This window comes from Salpingoeca rosetta (genome assembly GCF_000188695.1).
Source record: "Salpingoeca rosetta unplaced genomic scaffold supercont1.11, whole genome shotgun sequence".
Taxonomy (NCBI): domain Eukaryota; class Choanoflagellata; order Craspedida; family Salpingoecidae; genus Salpingoeca; species Salpingoeca rosetta.
The window spans coordinates 1,515,466-1,529,758 of NW_004754923.1; the positions used below are offsets into that span (position 1 = coordinate 1,515,466).

At 54.4% G+C, this 14,293-nt stretch overlaps 3 protein-coding genes and 1 non-coding gene across 4 annotated transcripts in view; 2 read left to right on the forward strand and 2 right to left on the reverse strand.

Moving 5' to 3' along the window:
- The first annotated feature begins 122 nt into the window (after positions 1 to 122).
- PTSG_20102 lies at positions 123 to 194 on the forward strand. The gene has a single exon. It is a non-coding gene; the product is annotated as a tRNA-Ala (tRNA).
- Positions 195 to 238: 44 nt separating this feature from the next.
- On the reverse strand, positions 239 to 2,390 carry PTSG_05038 (SCO1 protein). The gene is made up of 5 exons (XM_004994298.1): positions 1,988 to 2,390; positions 1,698 to 1,788; positions 1,377 to 1,574; positions 987 to 1,079; positions 239 to 615 (listed from the first exon to the last, which is right to left on the reverse strand). Exons 1-5 carry the CDS (start codon positions 2,246 to 2,248, stop codon positions 365 to 367), a joined length of 894 nt encoding a protein of 297 aa, XP_004994355.1. The 5' UTR covers positions 2,249 to 2,390; the 3' UTR covers positions 239 to 364.
- A 48-nt stretch (positions 2,391 to 2,438) lies between these two features.
- Positions 2,439 to 4,752, forward strand: PTSG_05039 (parkin co-regulated protein). The gene is made up of 6 exons (XM_004994299.1): positions 2,439 to 2,486; positions 2,653 to 2,699; positions 3,025 to 3,144; positions 3,300 to 3,474; positions 3,642 to 3,791; positions 4,260 to 4,752. Exons 2-6 carry the CDS (start codon positions 2,685 to 2,687, stop codon positions 4,418 to 4,420), a joined length of 621 nt encoding a protein of 206 aa, XP_004994356.1. The 5' UTR covers positions 2,439 to 2,486; positions 2,653 to 2,684; the 3' UTR covers positions 4,421 to 4,752.
- A 140-nt stretch (positions 4,753 to 4,892) lies between these two features.
- PTSG_05040 (uncharacterized protein) overlaps positions 4,893 to 14,293 on the reverse strand; it is a 9,580-nt gene continuing 179 nt past the window's right edge. Inside the window, exons 1-29 of the mRNA XM_004994300.1 lie at positions 14,145 to 14,293; positions 13,943 to 13,993; positions 13,719 to 13,763; positions 13,523 to 13,605; positions 13,295 to 13,361; positions 13,060 to 13,128; positions 12,738 to 12,836; positions 12,414 to 12,577; positions 12,169 to 12,193; positions 11,844 to 11,964; positions 11,584 to 11,676; positions 11,244 to 11,313; positions 10,892 to 11,019; positions 10,618 to 10,666; positions 10,078 to 10,432; positions 9,749 to 9,853; positions 9,388 to 9,433; positions 9,085 to 9,236; positions 8,809 to 8,865; positions 8,431 to 8,535; positions 8,154 to 8,246; positions 7,929 to 7,993; positions 7,649 to 7,755; positions 7,034 to 7,287; positions 6,818 to 6,887; positions 6,604 to 6,636; positions 6,321 to 6,350; positions 5,916 to 6,085; positions 4,893 to 5,639 (exon numbers count right to left, since the gene is read on the reverse strand). The exon at positions 14,145 to 14,293 is cut by the window's right edge and continues 179 nt beyond it. Coding sequence (XP_004994357.1) covers positions 5,064 to 5,639; positions 5,916 to 6,085; positions 6,321 to 6,350; positions 6,604 to 6,636; positions 6,818 to 6,887; positions 7,034 to 7,287; positions 7,649 to 7,755; positions 7,929 to 7,993; positions 8,154 to 8,246; positions 8,431 to 8,535; positions 8,809 to 8,865; positions 9,085 to 9,236; positions 9,388 to 9,433; positions 9,749 to 9,853; positions 10,078 to 10,432; positions 10,618 to 10,666; positions 10,892 to 11,019; positions 11,244 to 11,313; positions 11,584 to 11,676; positions 11,844 to 11,964; positions 12,169 to 12,193; positions 12,414 to 12,577; positions 12,738 to 12,836; positions 13,060 to 13,128; positions 13,295 to 13,361; positions 13,523 to 13,605; positions 13,719 to 13,763; positions 13,943 to 13,993; positions 14,145 to 14,293 — 3,431 coding nt within the window. The 3' untranslated portion in view covers positions 4,893 to 5,063. The remainder of the gene's footprint in view (positions 5,640 to 5,915; positions 6,086 to 6,320; positions 6,351 to 6,603; positions 6,637 to 6,817; positions 6,888 to 7,033; positions 7,288 to 7,648; positions 7,756 to 7,928; positions 7,994 to 8,153; positions 8,247 to 8,430; positions 8,536 to 8,808; positions 8,866 to 9,084; positions 9,237 to 9,387; positions 9,434 to 9,748; positions 9,854 to 10,077; positions 10,433 to 10,617; positions 10,667 to 10,891; positions 11,020 to 11,243; positions 11,314 to 11,583; positions 11,677 to 11,843; positions 11,965 to 12,168; positions 12,194 to 12,413; positions 12,578 to 12,737; positions 12,837 to 13,059; positions 13,129 to 13,294; positions 13,362 to 13,522; positions 13,606 to 13,718; positions 13,764 to 13,942; positions 13,994 to 14,144) is intronic.

Genomic DNA, 14,293 nt, shown 5'->3' on the forward strand with positions numbered 1-14,293 from the left:
ATCAAACAACCACTTCCGCATACATCCGATAATTCGCTATCTCTTTCATGCAAATTTCCATTTCATCGGTAAATACATTTATGTAGATTATTTTTCTCACAGACATCACAACCAATGAGTTGGGGCCCATAGCTCAGTGGTAGAGCGCGTGCTTCGCATGCACGATGTCCCGGGTTCAATCCCCGGTGGGTCCACTTTTTGCCTTTTTGCCTCCTGGCTGGAGTTGTGTGTGTCTCCTCGCCTGTATCCTCTCGCCTTTGCTTCAACACTGCCTCTCGTTTTTGTTTCGTCCCTGCAAAGATGTATTGATTGGATTGCGATTGTTCGCGTTGAACAAGACAAACAGGCAGAAGCACTGTGTGGTTCAGCTGGGAGGGGTGTATGTGTCCATGTGGTCGAGGATGCTCTTGGTGGCCTGCTCTGCGGTGGTGTTCTGGCCGTAGTAGGCAACGAAGGTTCCGTCGGGCGCCATGAGGTATTGGATGATGGAGTGGTCCACCAGGTAGTCCTCTTCGCCGTCAGGGTTTGGCCGGCTGTAGTACACGCGGAACTGCTTGCAGATGTGCTTGATCTGGTCGTGTGTGCCTGTCAGCCCAACCATCTTTGGATGGAATTCTGTTGGCGAGCAAAGGGAAGCAATGTACGTGTAAACGAGTGGGTGCGTGAGTGAGTGCGTGTGTGAATGAGTGAATGAGTGAGAATGAGAGTGAGTGAGTGAATGAGTGAGAATGAGAGTGAGTGAGTGAATGAGTGTGTGTGAGTGAGTGAGTGTGTGTAAATGAGTGTGTGTGTGTGTGTAAATGAGTGAGTGAGTGTGTAAATGAGTGAGTGAGTGAGTGTGAGTGAGTGAGTGTGAGTGTGAGTGTGTGTGTGAGTGAATGTGTGTGTGTGTGTGTGAGTGTGTGTGGAACAAGCGGGCTCGACTTTTTGCAGGCTATCTGCGTTCCTCCTTCCAACGCAGGTGCACAGACTCATCTTAGACTCACGTTTGACGTATGCCGCCACCTTGTCTGGTGTGTCTCTGTCCGGGTCAACGGAGATGAAGATGGGGGTGATGCTATCCTTGCCCTTCTTCTTGTCTGCATCACAACCGTGAAAAAAATTCAAAAATTGAGGGAAGATGTAAGACCTGTGCGCGTGTGTCTGTCTGTGTGTCTTTGTGCGCGCGCGTATGTGCCTGTGTCCGCCCACCTTTTCATACACTTATCCCATTCCCCCTCCACCACACACACACACACACACACACACACACACACACACACACACACACACACACACACACACACACACTCTCTCTCTCTCTCTCTCTCTCTCTCTCTCTTTCTTTGTTTCTTTTGCAGAGGCATGGCTTGAGCAACGTCCATTTACAGACGTACCAATGGCATCGACAATTTCGGCCATCTTCTCCAGCTCCTCCGGGCACACGTCTGGGCAGAAGGTGAAGCCAAAGTAGAGGAGGTGCCACTTCCCAAGGAAGTCTTCGTTGGTCGCCTTGTTTCCCTTTGTGTCAACGAGCTCGTACGGCCCACCAAGCGCCGGCCGTCCAGCTGCCTTGGTCGTGCGCTTCAAGCGTTCTTAGCATGTGAATGTGAATGCAGTGCGAGGACAAGACAGGGGTTAGATGAGCGTCCATATTGTGAGACACGTGCAGCTAACAACACACAAGTACACACACACACACACACATACACACACACCTTGCTCTGCTTGCTGTCGGGCAGACTGGAAGTAATACACAGCTCCTCCTCCCAGCGCCAACATGGCCACCAGGCTCTTCCAAGAAATGGGCTGTGGAAGACACACGCATATAGAGAATGTAGCACAGGAGTGACAACACAAAGCACACCCAGCGTCGCATGAGCTCCGTGTCATCACACACACACATACACACACACGCAGACACACACACACACATACACACACACACACACACACACACACACACACACACACACACACACACACACACACACACACACACACTCACGCCGCCACGTCCGAGGGACCCGCGCGTCTTGGAGGGCGGTGTGGGCTCGCTCTTGGTTTGCTGCTGCTTCGGCCGCTGCTGTTGTTGCTCCTGCTGAAACCGCCTAGTCGCACGGCTCAGCTGGCGGCGCACTGGCGCAGGCCTGCCGCTGTTGTGGAAGCCGCGTGCCACTGCAGCAGCCCCGCTCCCACTACTACCTCCAACAACACACACAGCGCGGCTCAGCGCGGCGCGCATCCCACCCATCATCATCGCCATCATTCTCCTCCTCCTCCTCCTCGTCGTCGTCGTCGTCGGAGGTGCGCAGTTCGTGTGTGTTTGGCTGCAGCTGTGTCTCGTTCGGCACAACCACCACTCTCTTGTTGCGTCTTCTTTCTTGCTTGGTTTTGCCACAGAGCAAAGGGGTAAATGCAGTTTTACCACACGCCGCAATAATTTTTATTTTTTTCTTCCGTCCTTCAACTCGGCAGCTTGGCAACAACTCTCAAAGCACTGGCTGGTGTGTTCAGCAACGCAAACGCACACACACACACACACACAACAAACACCCTACCTTTTGCCTTGCTTCGTGCTCTCCTCTCAAGCATCAGCTCTCAGCTTCACTCCCGCTTGGCTTACTCGGTGTCACTCACTGCCATTTCACCATCATCACCACACTTTGGTAGACAACACAACCAAAGAGAGATAGACAGACACCATGTCGCTCGCAAAGGTTTGTGCTGCGCGTTTACAGTGTTGATGGTGCTTGTGTGCGTGTGTGTGTTCTTTTGAGTGTGTATTTGTGTTTGCGTTGTGCCCTTTGTTGTGTGTGTGTGTACGTGTGGTGTTGGACGGGTCTGCGTTGGTGCTTTTTGACAAGGGAGTGGCTCCACTTAGAGACAGATGCACATGCATGAGCGTGTGTCCACACAATTTACGCGACATACACCACCGTTCATTTGCACTTTGTCCTTGGCTCATCACCACTCACACGCACGCATCCCAATATGATCACACGCGCGTGCAACCACACAAACGCCCCTTGTTCACATGAACAGAAGAAGGCATCAACAAAGGCGCGCCCAACGAAGCCGACACAATTCCGCTACTTTTACGAGCGCGGAGACTTCCCCATTGCGCTCGGACACAGCACCCGAGGCAACATCATCCAATGGAAGGTGCGCGTGCTGTCAAGGCTCACCCCGCCACTCAAGCATATAGCAGCCTCCTCCACCCGCCTCTCGTGAACATGCTTCCCCGTGCTGCAAGACACCGAACATTGCCGCCTCACCTTAACCTGGTTTTGTCGCTTTTGTGTTGCTCTTTGAAACAGGTCAAGGACATCAGCAAGCTTGACTATCACCACTACCTTCCTTTGTTCTTTGATGGCCTGTGCGAGACCACACACCCCTACGACTTCTTCGCAGAGCAGGGCGTCAAGGATCTCCTGGAGAAGGGCGGCGCGAAGATCCTCCCAGTCGTGCCCCAGCTCATCATCCCCATCAAAAGTGCGTGTGTGCGTGTGCGTGCGAAAGAGCGAGTGAGGGACGGTGTTTGCGCGCGTGTGCGTGTGTGTGTGTGTGCCAGCTAGAGTGCTCACATGCTTGCACGTGTGCTCTTTTCCTCTCTTCCTCGCATCCCTTGCACAATCTCCACCCCAACAACATGTGCGCAGATGCATTGAACACGCGCAACCCAGTGGTCGTTGCGCGAACGCTGAAGATTTTGCAGCGGCTCGTGCACTCTGCCCCGCTTGTTGGCGAGGCCCTCGTGCCATACTACAGGCAGATTCTCCCCATCCTCAACATCTTCAAGAACAAAAACTGTAAGTGCGGGTTGTTGTCTGCTCCGTGTTGTTGTTTTGTTGTGTGGCCTTGTGCGTGTGTGGTGTTTGCATCGCAGTCACCCTGTCCCTCGCACATGTCATCCCCAGCTCAGTCCTTGTTTCCGACACGCGCACACGTGCACACGGATGCCTTGCACATGCATGTGCGACAGCAGACACAAACACACACACACACACACACGCACACACACACACAACACAACACAACACAAACACAAACACACACACAAACACAAACACAAACACAAACGCAAACACAAAGACAAACACACACACACACACACACACACACACACACACACACACACACACACACACACACACACACACACACACACTCTCTCTCTCTCTCTCTCTCTCTCTCTCTCTCTCTCTCTCGCGCGCGCGCGCGCACATATGCCCACACTCCCACGCTGATTCTCACTGTTATGTGTCTGCTGTCGACAGCGAACATGGGGGACGCGATTGACTACGGACAGCAGAAGCGGGAAAACATTGGTGACCTCATCCAGGAGACGCTGGAGGCGTTTGAGAAGACTGGTGGCGAGGATGCTTTCATCAACATCAAGTACATGATCCCAACATACGAGTCTTGCGTCTTCAGCTAAGCTCGTCCCCTCCCTCCACCTTGCATGTGTTCATGCTCTTTCCATCTCCACTTTTCGAATGTCTGTGAGTGACCTACTTGTTCTCTGTGTTGGTGTCTGCCTGCCTGCCCCACATATGCGTCTCGATCTCTGTTTGTCTGTTTGTGTGTGTGTTTGCCTCTGCTGATTCCATGGTTTCTGGACTTGTGTTAGAGCAATGGCCTGGGTTGGGTGTTTATTGTTTGGTGTGAACTGCTGCTTCTTTGGGGTTGCCGTCTCTTACACGATGACGTATGCGCGACTGGTGCGAAGGAATGAGAGAGAGAGATGTAACACAAAGGTGGAAATGGCGCACTCAAAGCAGTTGGGCGTGCACTTGGGATTGCACTGTACAAGCACCTCGCATGCACACGCGCGTTCATGTGTATGTGTCCACTTTTCACCAGCACCACCACCATCTTGCAGTGCAATCATTCGCTGGCTCGTGCACATGTGCGGAATGCAATTCGTGTAATTTCCATTCTCAATCAGCTACAACAAAATGCGTGTGTGTATTGTGTGTGCATTGTGTGTGTGTATTGTGTGTGTGTGTGTGTGTGTGTGTGTGTGTGTGTGTGTGTGTGTGTGTGTGTGTGTGTGTGTGTGTGTGTGGGATTGTGCACGTTCAAACTACGGACTCGAATACTTCATGTGCGCTCGTCGCCGGCGCTCCTGTATCCTCTTGCGGCAGCTGCAGCACTTCCGCCTGGTGCTGCTGTTGCTGTTGGTGCTGGTGCTGGTGGTTCTGTTGCTCTTCTTCATCAGCATCAAAAGCATCATCATCATCATCAAAAGCATCATCATCATCATCGTCGTCGTCGTCGTCGTCGTCGTCGTCGTCGTCGTCGTCGTCGTCGTCGACACCACTGCCGTGCGGTTGGAACACAGCGCCCTCTGTCTTCAGCCGATCAGCGTGGCGACCACCACCAACACCACCATCATCGCCAACGTGACCACCAGCATCGCTGCTGGCTGTTGCTGCGTGCGAGGCAATCACGCGCTCGCGTGCGCCAATTGCATCCTGTGCAGTGGACAGTTCTTCCTCATACTCCTCCACCAGAACAGCGTCGCCCTGCAGTGCAATGAGGCACTGGCCCTGGTTCTTCTGCGAGTTGTCGAGCACGTCAAGGTGCTTGATGCGGCAGCCAATCAGCGCATTTCCCCCACGTGACCGCACGTGTGCACGCGCCATCGCCAGCACCTGGCACGTGGTCGATGAGCAGAGGGGAAGGGGAAGAGAGAGAGAGAGGGGGGGGGGGAGGAGAGGGACGGGAGTGGGGCAAGGCAAGGAGGATGTGAGAAAAAAAAACAATGGAAGCAAATAAATCAAGCTCAATCACCATACAGGCAGGCAGACACCAACACCCACACCCACACCCACACCCACACCCACACCCACACCCACACCCACACACGCGCGCACACCCCCACACACACACACACACACACATGCCGTGTCATCAGGCCAATGCATCACCTCCTGGATGAAGCGTTGGACAAAGCTGCTGAGGCCGCCGGCGTCGCGGAGAGAGGCGGTCTCCTTGATGATGTACATGATGACGGGGCCAAGGTGCCGCAGGGTGTGCGCACCGGGCACAGAGTTGAGCGATGTCACCGTCACGGGCTTGTTGATTGTGGTGTTGTAGTCTGCGGTGCATGACAGGGTGGGGAATGTGGGGGTGGCAGAGAGAGGGTTGGAGGAGTGGTTGGGTTGCAGCGGCGATGTGGACGAGGTGAGGGTGGAAGCATGAAGCAAAGGGCGATAGACATGCACGTGCGTGTGGATGGATGCCGAAAATTGAGTGCAAAGCAGGATCAGTGTGCTGTCTGCAAGTCGTGGATACATGACAAGAGCGTCACACACATGAGTTTCATGGCGTACCTGGTCGTGCAAGGGAACTCAACCTATCGGCTGCACACAGCAGAAAACGATGAAGGAAAGGAGCGAGGAGCAACAGGATGAGAGCATGAAAGGTGAAGGGTGAAGGATGAAGGGTGAATGGCAGGGGGGGGGGGTGATGTGAGACATGGCAAATGTCAGAACAGGGAACACGACCAGACGGAATGGACGAAAACAAACAAACAAACAAACAAAAAAAAAAAACGCGCGGTGATGCACGGGACCCGTGCAATAAAGTGTAGGGTGCATCAGAAGTCACACTCACCACTCGGCTGATCCGAAACGCTCGAAGTCGGGTCTATGGATGAAACCACACACGATTTCGAGAGTGAGAAACGACAAGGTGGGAACGAGAACAGCAAACAAAAGCCTTGAGATGACGCGTGGGTGCGTGTGTGGGCTTGTGCAAGCACAGATGTATATATGGCTATTCGAATGTCCACGCCGAAATTTGGATTCATGTGCGTGGTAATGACAACCTGTCGATGTTTGCGAAAGTTGTCGTTCCCGCACAGTCTGCAACCGAATGATGGAGGCTGTCACTAAAATCTGAACAGGGGGAAGAAGGAGAGGGGTGAGGTTCGCAGCAGCAGCAGCAACAGCACCACCACCAGCAGCAGCTGCGACAACAACAACTTAAACAACTTAAACAACAACAACGACAACACGTGCAGCAGCAATAGAGTTGTCTTCACCTGGACTTCATACGACTCCGGGAGCGTCACACTCCAGCGCAAGTTGGCGATGAGGCACGGGCGGTGTTTCCTCATCTTGAAGCAAATGGACGTCAGCAGGGCGTCGAACACATGTGCGAGCTGGTGGTTGACGGGCGCCTTTGGGTTGATGGTCGTCTTGTACACGGACATGACCTGGTCGACAATGTCGCGCGGGGTGTACCCGTGCGTCTGCTCGATGCCGGGCACAACTTCAGTGCTGGACACGAAGAACCCTGACCACACACACACACACACACACACACACACACACACACACACACACACACACACACACACACACACACACACACACACACACACACAGGTAAACAGGTAGACGGACGCGTACGGTAAGTCGTTTGCAACGCAAGCACTCATCCCTGGCTGCGCAGATGTTGTTCACACTCGCAACCAAAACAAAACAAAAATGCAAAGCACAGACGTGCACTCGCACAGGGAGGAACACACACACAGATACACATACACACACACACACACACACAGATACACACACACACACGCGCGCGCACGCACGCACGCAGGCGCAGTGAGCCCACATACACTCTGCATCCCGCCATACACCCTGCACCGCACCCTCGGGGAGTTCTGCTTCCCACAGGGAGAGAACATCGTCGCTGTCCACGGAATCGTCGACTTCAACCACTGCCGTCCGCTCATTGTGCGACGCAGCCGACACGGGCCTGTGGTGGTGGTGGTGGTTGTGGTGGTGGTGGTGGTGGGTGCACGAAGGTGTGCATGGGCATGTGTATGGGTGTTCATATGCACGTGTCGTTGAGCATGCAAGCTTGGTGGATTGATGTGAAGGAAGCTGTGTCATGGTGGTATCAATGTGTGTGCTGTGGTGACTGCGTACATGTGGGGCGCCGCTGTTGCGTCGGATGTTTCTGCCTCTGCAAAATGCTGATATGGATGTCTTGCCTGGACACATGAACACAACGCCACGTGAAGGTGGAACGCACAAGAAAGTGCACTGAAAGGTGAGTGCGTGTACGTGACAGCATGCACGTATGTTCGTGCCCATCAGCGCACCAGTACGTGCACATGTGTGTGTGCGTTGCATGTGCACGCGGGACGGGACCTTTGCGTGGCTGATGGCGGCTTTGTTTTCCGACAGCTTCTGCATGAGTGCCGTCATCTTCTCAATCATGTCCACATCATCGCGGCCCACACCCTGTAGTCGCGGTCGTGGCGAATGGCAGCAGTGAACGCGCGCGCGCGTGTGCGTGTGTGTGTGTGTGTGCGTGTGTGTGAATTACTCAGCTGCAAACACGAATAAACACACATGCACACAAGTACACATGTGCACACGCACACGCTACGTACAGCACAAGGAAACAGCAGCAAGTTGCGCACACCATTGACTTGCGGAGGATTTGGAGTTCCGGCGGGAGTGGAAGACACGCGAGATGCACAGCCGTTGCAGTGGCGACAGCAACGCACATGTTCGTGCCAATGGTCACCTGGCATCATCATGTGAAAACGTAAGTGAGTTGGGCGAGTGAGAGGGTGTGTGTGCGTGCGTGTGTGTGTGTGTGTGTGTGTGTGTGTGTGTGTGTGTGTGTGTGTGTGTGTGTGTGTGTGTGTGTGTGTGTGTGTGTGTGTGTGTGCAAGTGTGAGCGAGCGGTTATCGTTCACGTGAAGACACCCCCCTTCGAGTAGTGCTGAGGTTGCAGGGAATGCCTGGCTCGGCGTGTGCAACAAATCGAGTACAAAACTGGCGTTGGCACTCGCACCTCAACGCGAAGATTAAAGAGCGCATTCATCGCCAGGACTTTGAGTTTGTTGTACAGCTGCAAGTATCGCAGTCATCGCCAGGCAACCGTGAGAACAGGGAAGGTGGTGTGTCTGTGTGTGCGTGTGTGTGTGTGTGTGCGTGTGTGTGTTGGGGGAGGGGGAGGCAGTGAAGAGGACACGCACAGCTGCAACTAAGTGAGCTTGGAATTGAACACATACACAGCGCACACAAAGTGGTGGTTATTCAGACACAAATGCACAACACAACACGCAACCTGCTGGTGAAGGGCGTATTCGAGGAAGGGCATCCCCTCCGCAAGTTCAGCGGCGGCATCGTAGCTGCCGTGTGTTTTGCGGCGAATGCGACACACGCGCGCCTGAATGAACGTCGCACAGCTGACGAGCGGCACGTCGTCAGGCGGGTCGACTGGCGAAGGCGAAGGCGGCCGTGGTGATGGTGGAGTGAGGTGGAGGTACGGTGTTATGATGTTACTGCAGACACGTGCGCTTATGGTGGGGTACGTGTGTTGTTGTTTGGGTAAGTGAGAGTGGCTGTGTGTGCGCATCACGTTGCTTACTTGTGGTGAAGAGAATGTCCGCCACGAAATGGCCAGAGCGGCAAATCTGAACACGATACAACAGATGAGAGGAGAGCAATTGGGGCGGAGGGTCAGTACCTTCGAGCACCTCATTGCTGAAGCAACACGAGCTGTGGATCAGGATGCTACACGCTCACACGTCATGCTGCTGGACCCCACCCCACCCCAACAAATTGCTCACCACCACCACTTTCATCATCATCATCATCATCGTCGTCATCATCATCATCATCATCATCATCATCATCATCATCATCATCATCATCATCATCATCATCATCATCATCATCATCATCATCATCATCATCACCATTACGCGTGATTGATGGCTGCTTCTCACCTCACAGGATGCAAACGATTCTGCGAAAGAGTCGACTGGCACGGACGGCGGGAGATGGAAGGGGGCGCACGGCGGCTGGTCTGGAGTGCTCTCCTCGTGGTGGCCCTGAAGGATTGGCGTGGCATCAATTGTTGGTGTGGGTGGGGAGAGGGGCGCGTTCGTTTGTGAGGTGTGGAAACGACAACGAGCACACACACTCACACGCACACACACACACGCACATACACACATTACACTCACACACACACACACGCACATACACACACTACACTGGAGAACATTCGCAACCACCCGCCCACATTCCTTCCATCCCACCCAACTTCCTCTACCTCAGCCGAAGCCAAGAGCGAAGAGACTGCACCACCCGTTGTTGTTGTTACAGCAGCGGCGGTGTTCGCATCTCCATTGCTGCCGGTGTTGGTGGTGTTGTTGTTCTTGTTGTGGTGGTTGTTGTTCTTGTTGTGGTGGTTGTTGTTGGTTCCGCCACTGCTGTTGTGGCTCACGGAGGTCGTGCCACCATCGTGCCCACCATGCTGACCGTGACCGTGGCTGTGACCGTGGCTGTGACCGTGGCTGTGGCTGTGGCTGTGTGTGTCGCCCTCTGGCGTTGGGGTGACAGGGGCCGGGAGCGACGAGTCTGCAGAGCTCAAGCGCCGCCGTCCAACGCGCCCCGCCGACGCATGCCTGATGGATCGTGGTGATGGTGCATGGACGGGTGGGTGTAAGTCATGGGTCGCTGGTGGAGGCGATGCAAGCAAGCGCGCAAAGTGACGCGAGACGGTAGAGGCGTGTCTGTTCGACACATCACATCACATCACATCACATCACATCACATCACATCACATCACATCACACCACACCACACCAACCCCAAGGCAACGCCGTGCTGCGGGTCTATGTTGAGGATGGCCGCCGTGCCTGTTGGGGGGGGGGTAGTGGAAGCCAGCGTTTGAAGGAGACAGCCGATGAGAGGTGAATACATGTGCACACACACATACACGCACACACGCACACACGCACACACGCAAGCACACAGGGTACACAAGCACACACACACACACAGATCACGCAACACACACACACACACACACTCGTCCATCATTAACACATTCGCATTCATGTGTGCAACAGGAGGACACAAACCTGTTGCAGAGAGAAGACAGAGGTTGTCGCAGATGCTGGCTGTCTCTGAATATCCGATGACAGCGGTGTACCCAAGGCTCGCCGCGTGGCCGGCCACCTCGGTCCGCAGCTCAGACCACCACACGTCCCTGGTTGGTTCCCGGCAATTGCGAGATTGACGTGGCAGTGGGGCATGGGTGGGTGGATGAGTGGATGAGTGGAGATGCGTGTGAGTGAGGAAGGTGAAGAGAGGGTGAGTGAAGAACTACAAGTGCCAGGACAGGCCCATCAGTTCTACATGACGCCAACAGCAGCTCGTGATAAGCGGTGGTTATGCAAGGCACGAGCACGACGATGCCGACTGTCCACCGACCTCGTGTCGGTTTCGTCCGGATTCTCCATCTTGTCCAGCAGTTTTACAGCTCGCGCCGTCACCACTCCACCTGTACACGCACGCAAGTTCACACACATTTACGCACACATGCTCACACATTTACACACACACACACATGCACATACAAGTACATACATGCACAAACACGCAAACAGCGAGAAAGCAGGAGCGACAGAGCAAGGACATGACGTTAATATGAGGGGCGTGCAGATGGAGTGCCAAGCTTGCTGGTGTGTGTGTGTGTGTGTGTGTGTGTGTGTGTGTGTGTGTGTGTGTGTGTGTGTGTGTGTGTGTGTGTGTGTGTGTGCTTGTGACGCACCGACGCTGAGGAGAAGAGTATCCGGCAGACTGCACAATGTGATGAGCGGGATGTTGGAATCGGGCGCCGTCACAGATGCAAACCGCTCAACGCCTAATGATGCGCGTGGGGAAAGGTGACACGTGAGCTGGAAGTGACCATGCATGTAATGCCACACACACACACACACACACACACACACACACACACACACACACACACACACACACACACACACACACATGTCCATGGGTGACCCTGGGCGAACCACGTTGTCGCACTTTGAAAGGACAGGTCGGCTGGTGCGGACGCCTGTGCCGGCAGCTGCGACTGCTGTTGTTGATGCTGCTGCTGGCTATGGGGGTGCGTGTGTGTTGAAGTGTCGTGATGTCGGCGTGGCTCCTGTGGAAGCGACGGAAGCGCCGCAACAGAGGCGAGAAGGCGCGATAAAACGACGCAGCATGGCAAAAGCGAATGAATGAATGGACGGACACGTCGGCAGTGTTAGTGAAGGCCTGTTTTGCGTGTGCATTGTGCGTTGTGCGGTGCTTGCGTGTGTTTGCGTCATGACAAACATGTCGGTGAGGAAATGAAATCACAACTCACCGGTGATTGCGTGGTGTTCACGGGTCTGGATCGAGAGAACAGCGACGCCAGGACAATGGTGGCGGCGGTGGAGTGTGCATGCCAAGTGTAAAGGAAGGAAAACAAAGGAATCGTGAGAATGAACGAGCATCATTCACGTGACTGCACACATGAGTCCTCAACCCACTTGCTCCAAGTACCACCACCACCACCACCACTCCCAGCACTACTCTCACTCTTCACAGCCACGACGACGCGCAACGTACGGCGGTGCGAGCTTTGCGGCAGGCGGAGCGGCGGGCAGGTCTGTGGGCGCATCCTCAATGATGACGGCTGCGGTGCCAATACCGCGGGCAACGAGACCAGAGTCGCCCTCCAAGTCAAAGAGTTGCCGGTACCCAATCACCGCATTCGCCTTCATGTCAATCGCCTGTCGCGCGCGTGTGTGTGTATGTGTGTATGTGAGCGCCCCCCCGCGCGCGCGTGTGTGTGTGTGTTGGCACGATGGATTCAATGGTGTGAGAGGCGATGTGCGAAGAGATCAAACAACACCGTCCACCACCATCATCAACACCACCATGGCTGCGGACCTTCCTGCCGATCCTGCGCTGGAGTTCGCCGGCAACGGTAGCAAACACGTGCTGGCGCGCCTGGTTGGACTGCCGCGTGGGGCGCACCCGGTCAATCCACTGGCAGCAGGTGCACGCGTATGCTTCGTGTGAGGTGGGGCACTTGCGATGGTGACAGTGGTCATACCTTTTTTTTTTTCGCAAACAGCAACAAGAACACGTGCAGGCAAACATGCACACACACACACATACATACACACACACACACACACACACACACACACACACACACACACACACCCACACACAAACACACAGACACAGACACACGTGTGCGTGTTACCTGGTATTCCGGATCGTCATTGACGATGAGTTCTTCCACAAGACCGCGCACAGCCACAATCTTGTAGCACTACAGATGCGCCGCAAATGGGCAGGCAGGTGAGGTTACAAGCAAGCCCGTCGCCAGAACACACACACACACACATGCACACACGCACACACACATACACCTCACACACACATTCTCTGTCTCTCTGTCTCTCTGTCTCTCTGTCTCTCTCTCACTCTCTGTCTACCTTTGGGACGGCCATGGTGGAGAAGAAGGACACGCCCACGGACGTGTCTCTGTACTTGTGATGGTTTCTGCAGTGCCACCAGCCATGGCACAGGCGCAACAGGACCGTGCAAGGAAGGGGGTGAGTGACCAAGGCTTGGAGACGGCGAACTTCATATGTGTGTGTGTGTGTGTTTGTGTGTGTGTGTGGTAGCAGCAGGGATGGACAAAAACGTAGTCCATTACTGACTTGAAGAGATCGACTTTGACGGTGACGGCGACAGAACCGCGAACTCCTTTTAGCGTGTCGTAGATGGGGAACCATCCACTTATCTGCACGTTCGAAAACACGCACCCTTTTTGATGAGCAAATCCAACAGCTGCCCCCCCCCCCATACACACAGCGGGTGTTCCGCTTGCATCAAACATGGGATGATTTAACCCACCTGTGAGCCGTTGTAGGGCCCAAGTGGCATCAGGTCGATGATCACCTGCACAAGAACACCAACACCACATGCCCACAAACACCACGAAGCGCATGTTCACACCAACATCAGCAACAGCTGCAGGTACGCACAAAGCGCGTGTGCCGCTTGTTTTCAAGTTCAGTGAGTGCCATGCAACCGCATCTCATGGATACAGGAACACAAGCATGAAATCGTCCACGCACCTGGCCGATGACATCGTCTGTGCCGATGCGGTCGTGATCCCAGACGTTGATCTGAATGATGGTGGTAAGCAAGGCGCAGGCACAATCGTCAGCCACTGTGAGCAGCAAGAACTGGCACGTCGCTCGCCCATTCGGTGTATGACATCACAGGAAGTGAAGCAGCAGTTGCAAGTGGAAAGCAAGCACGTCGCTGTTGCATTACCTCCAGCACTTCGTCCTGGATGTCTTCGTCATCGACCTCCAACCGAAAGTCCTCGTTCCACACCGGGTTCAGTGTTTTCTTGACCGTCTGCGTCTTGCGCGTGAGCGTGTGGAACTTGACCTCGACGTACGCATCCGTCAGCTGTGTGG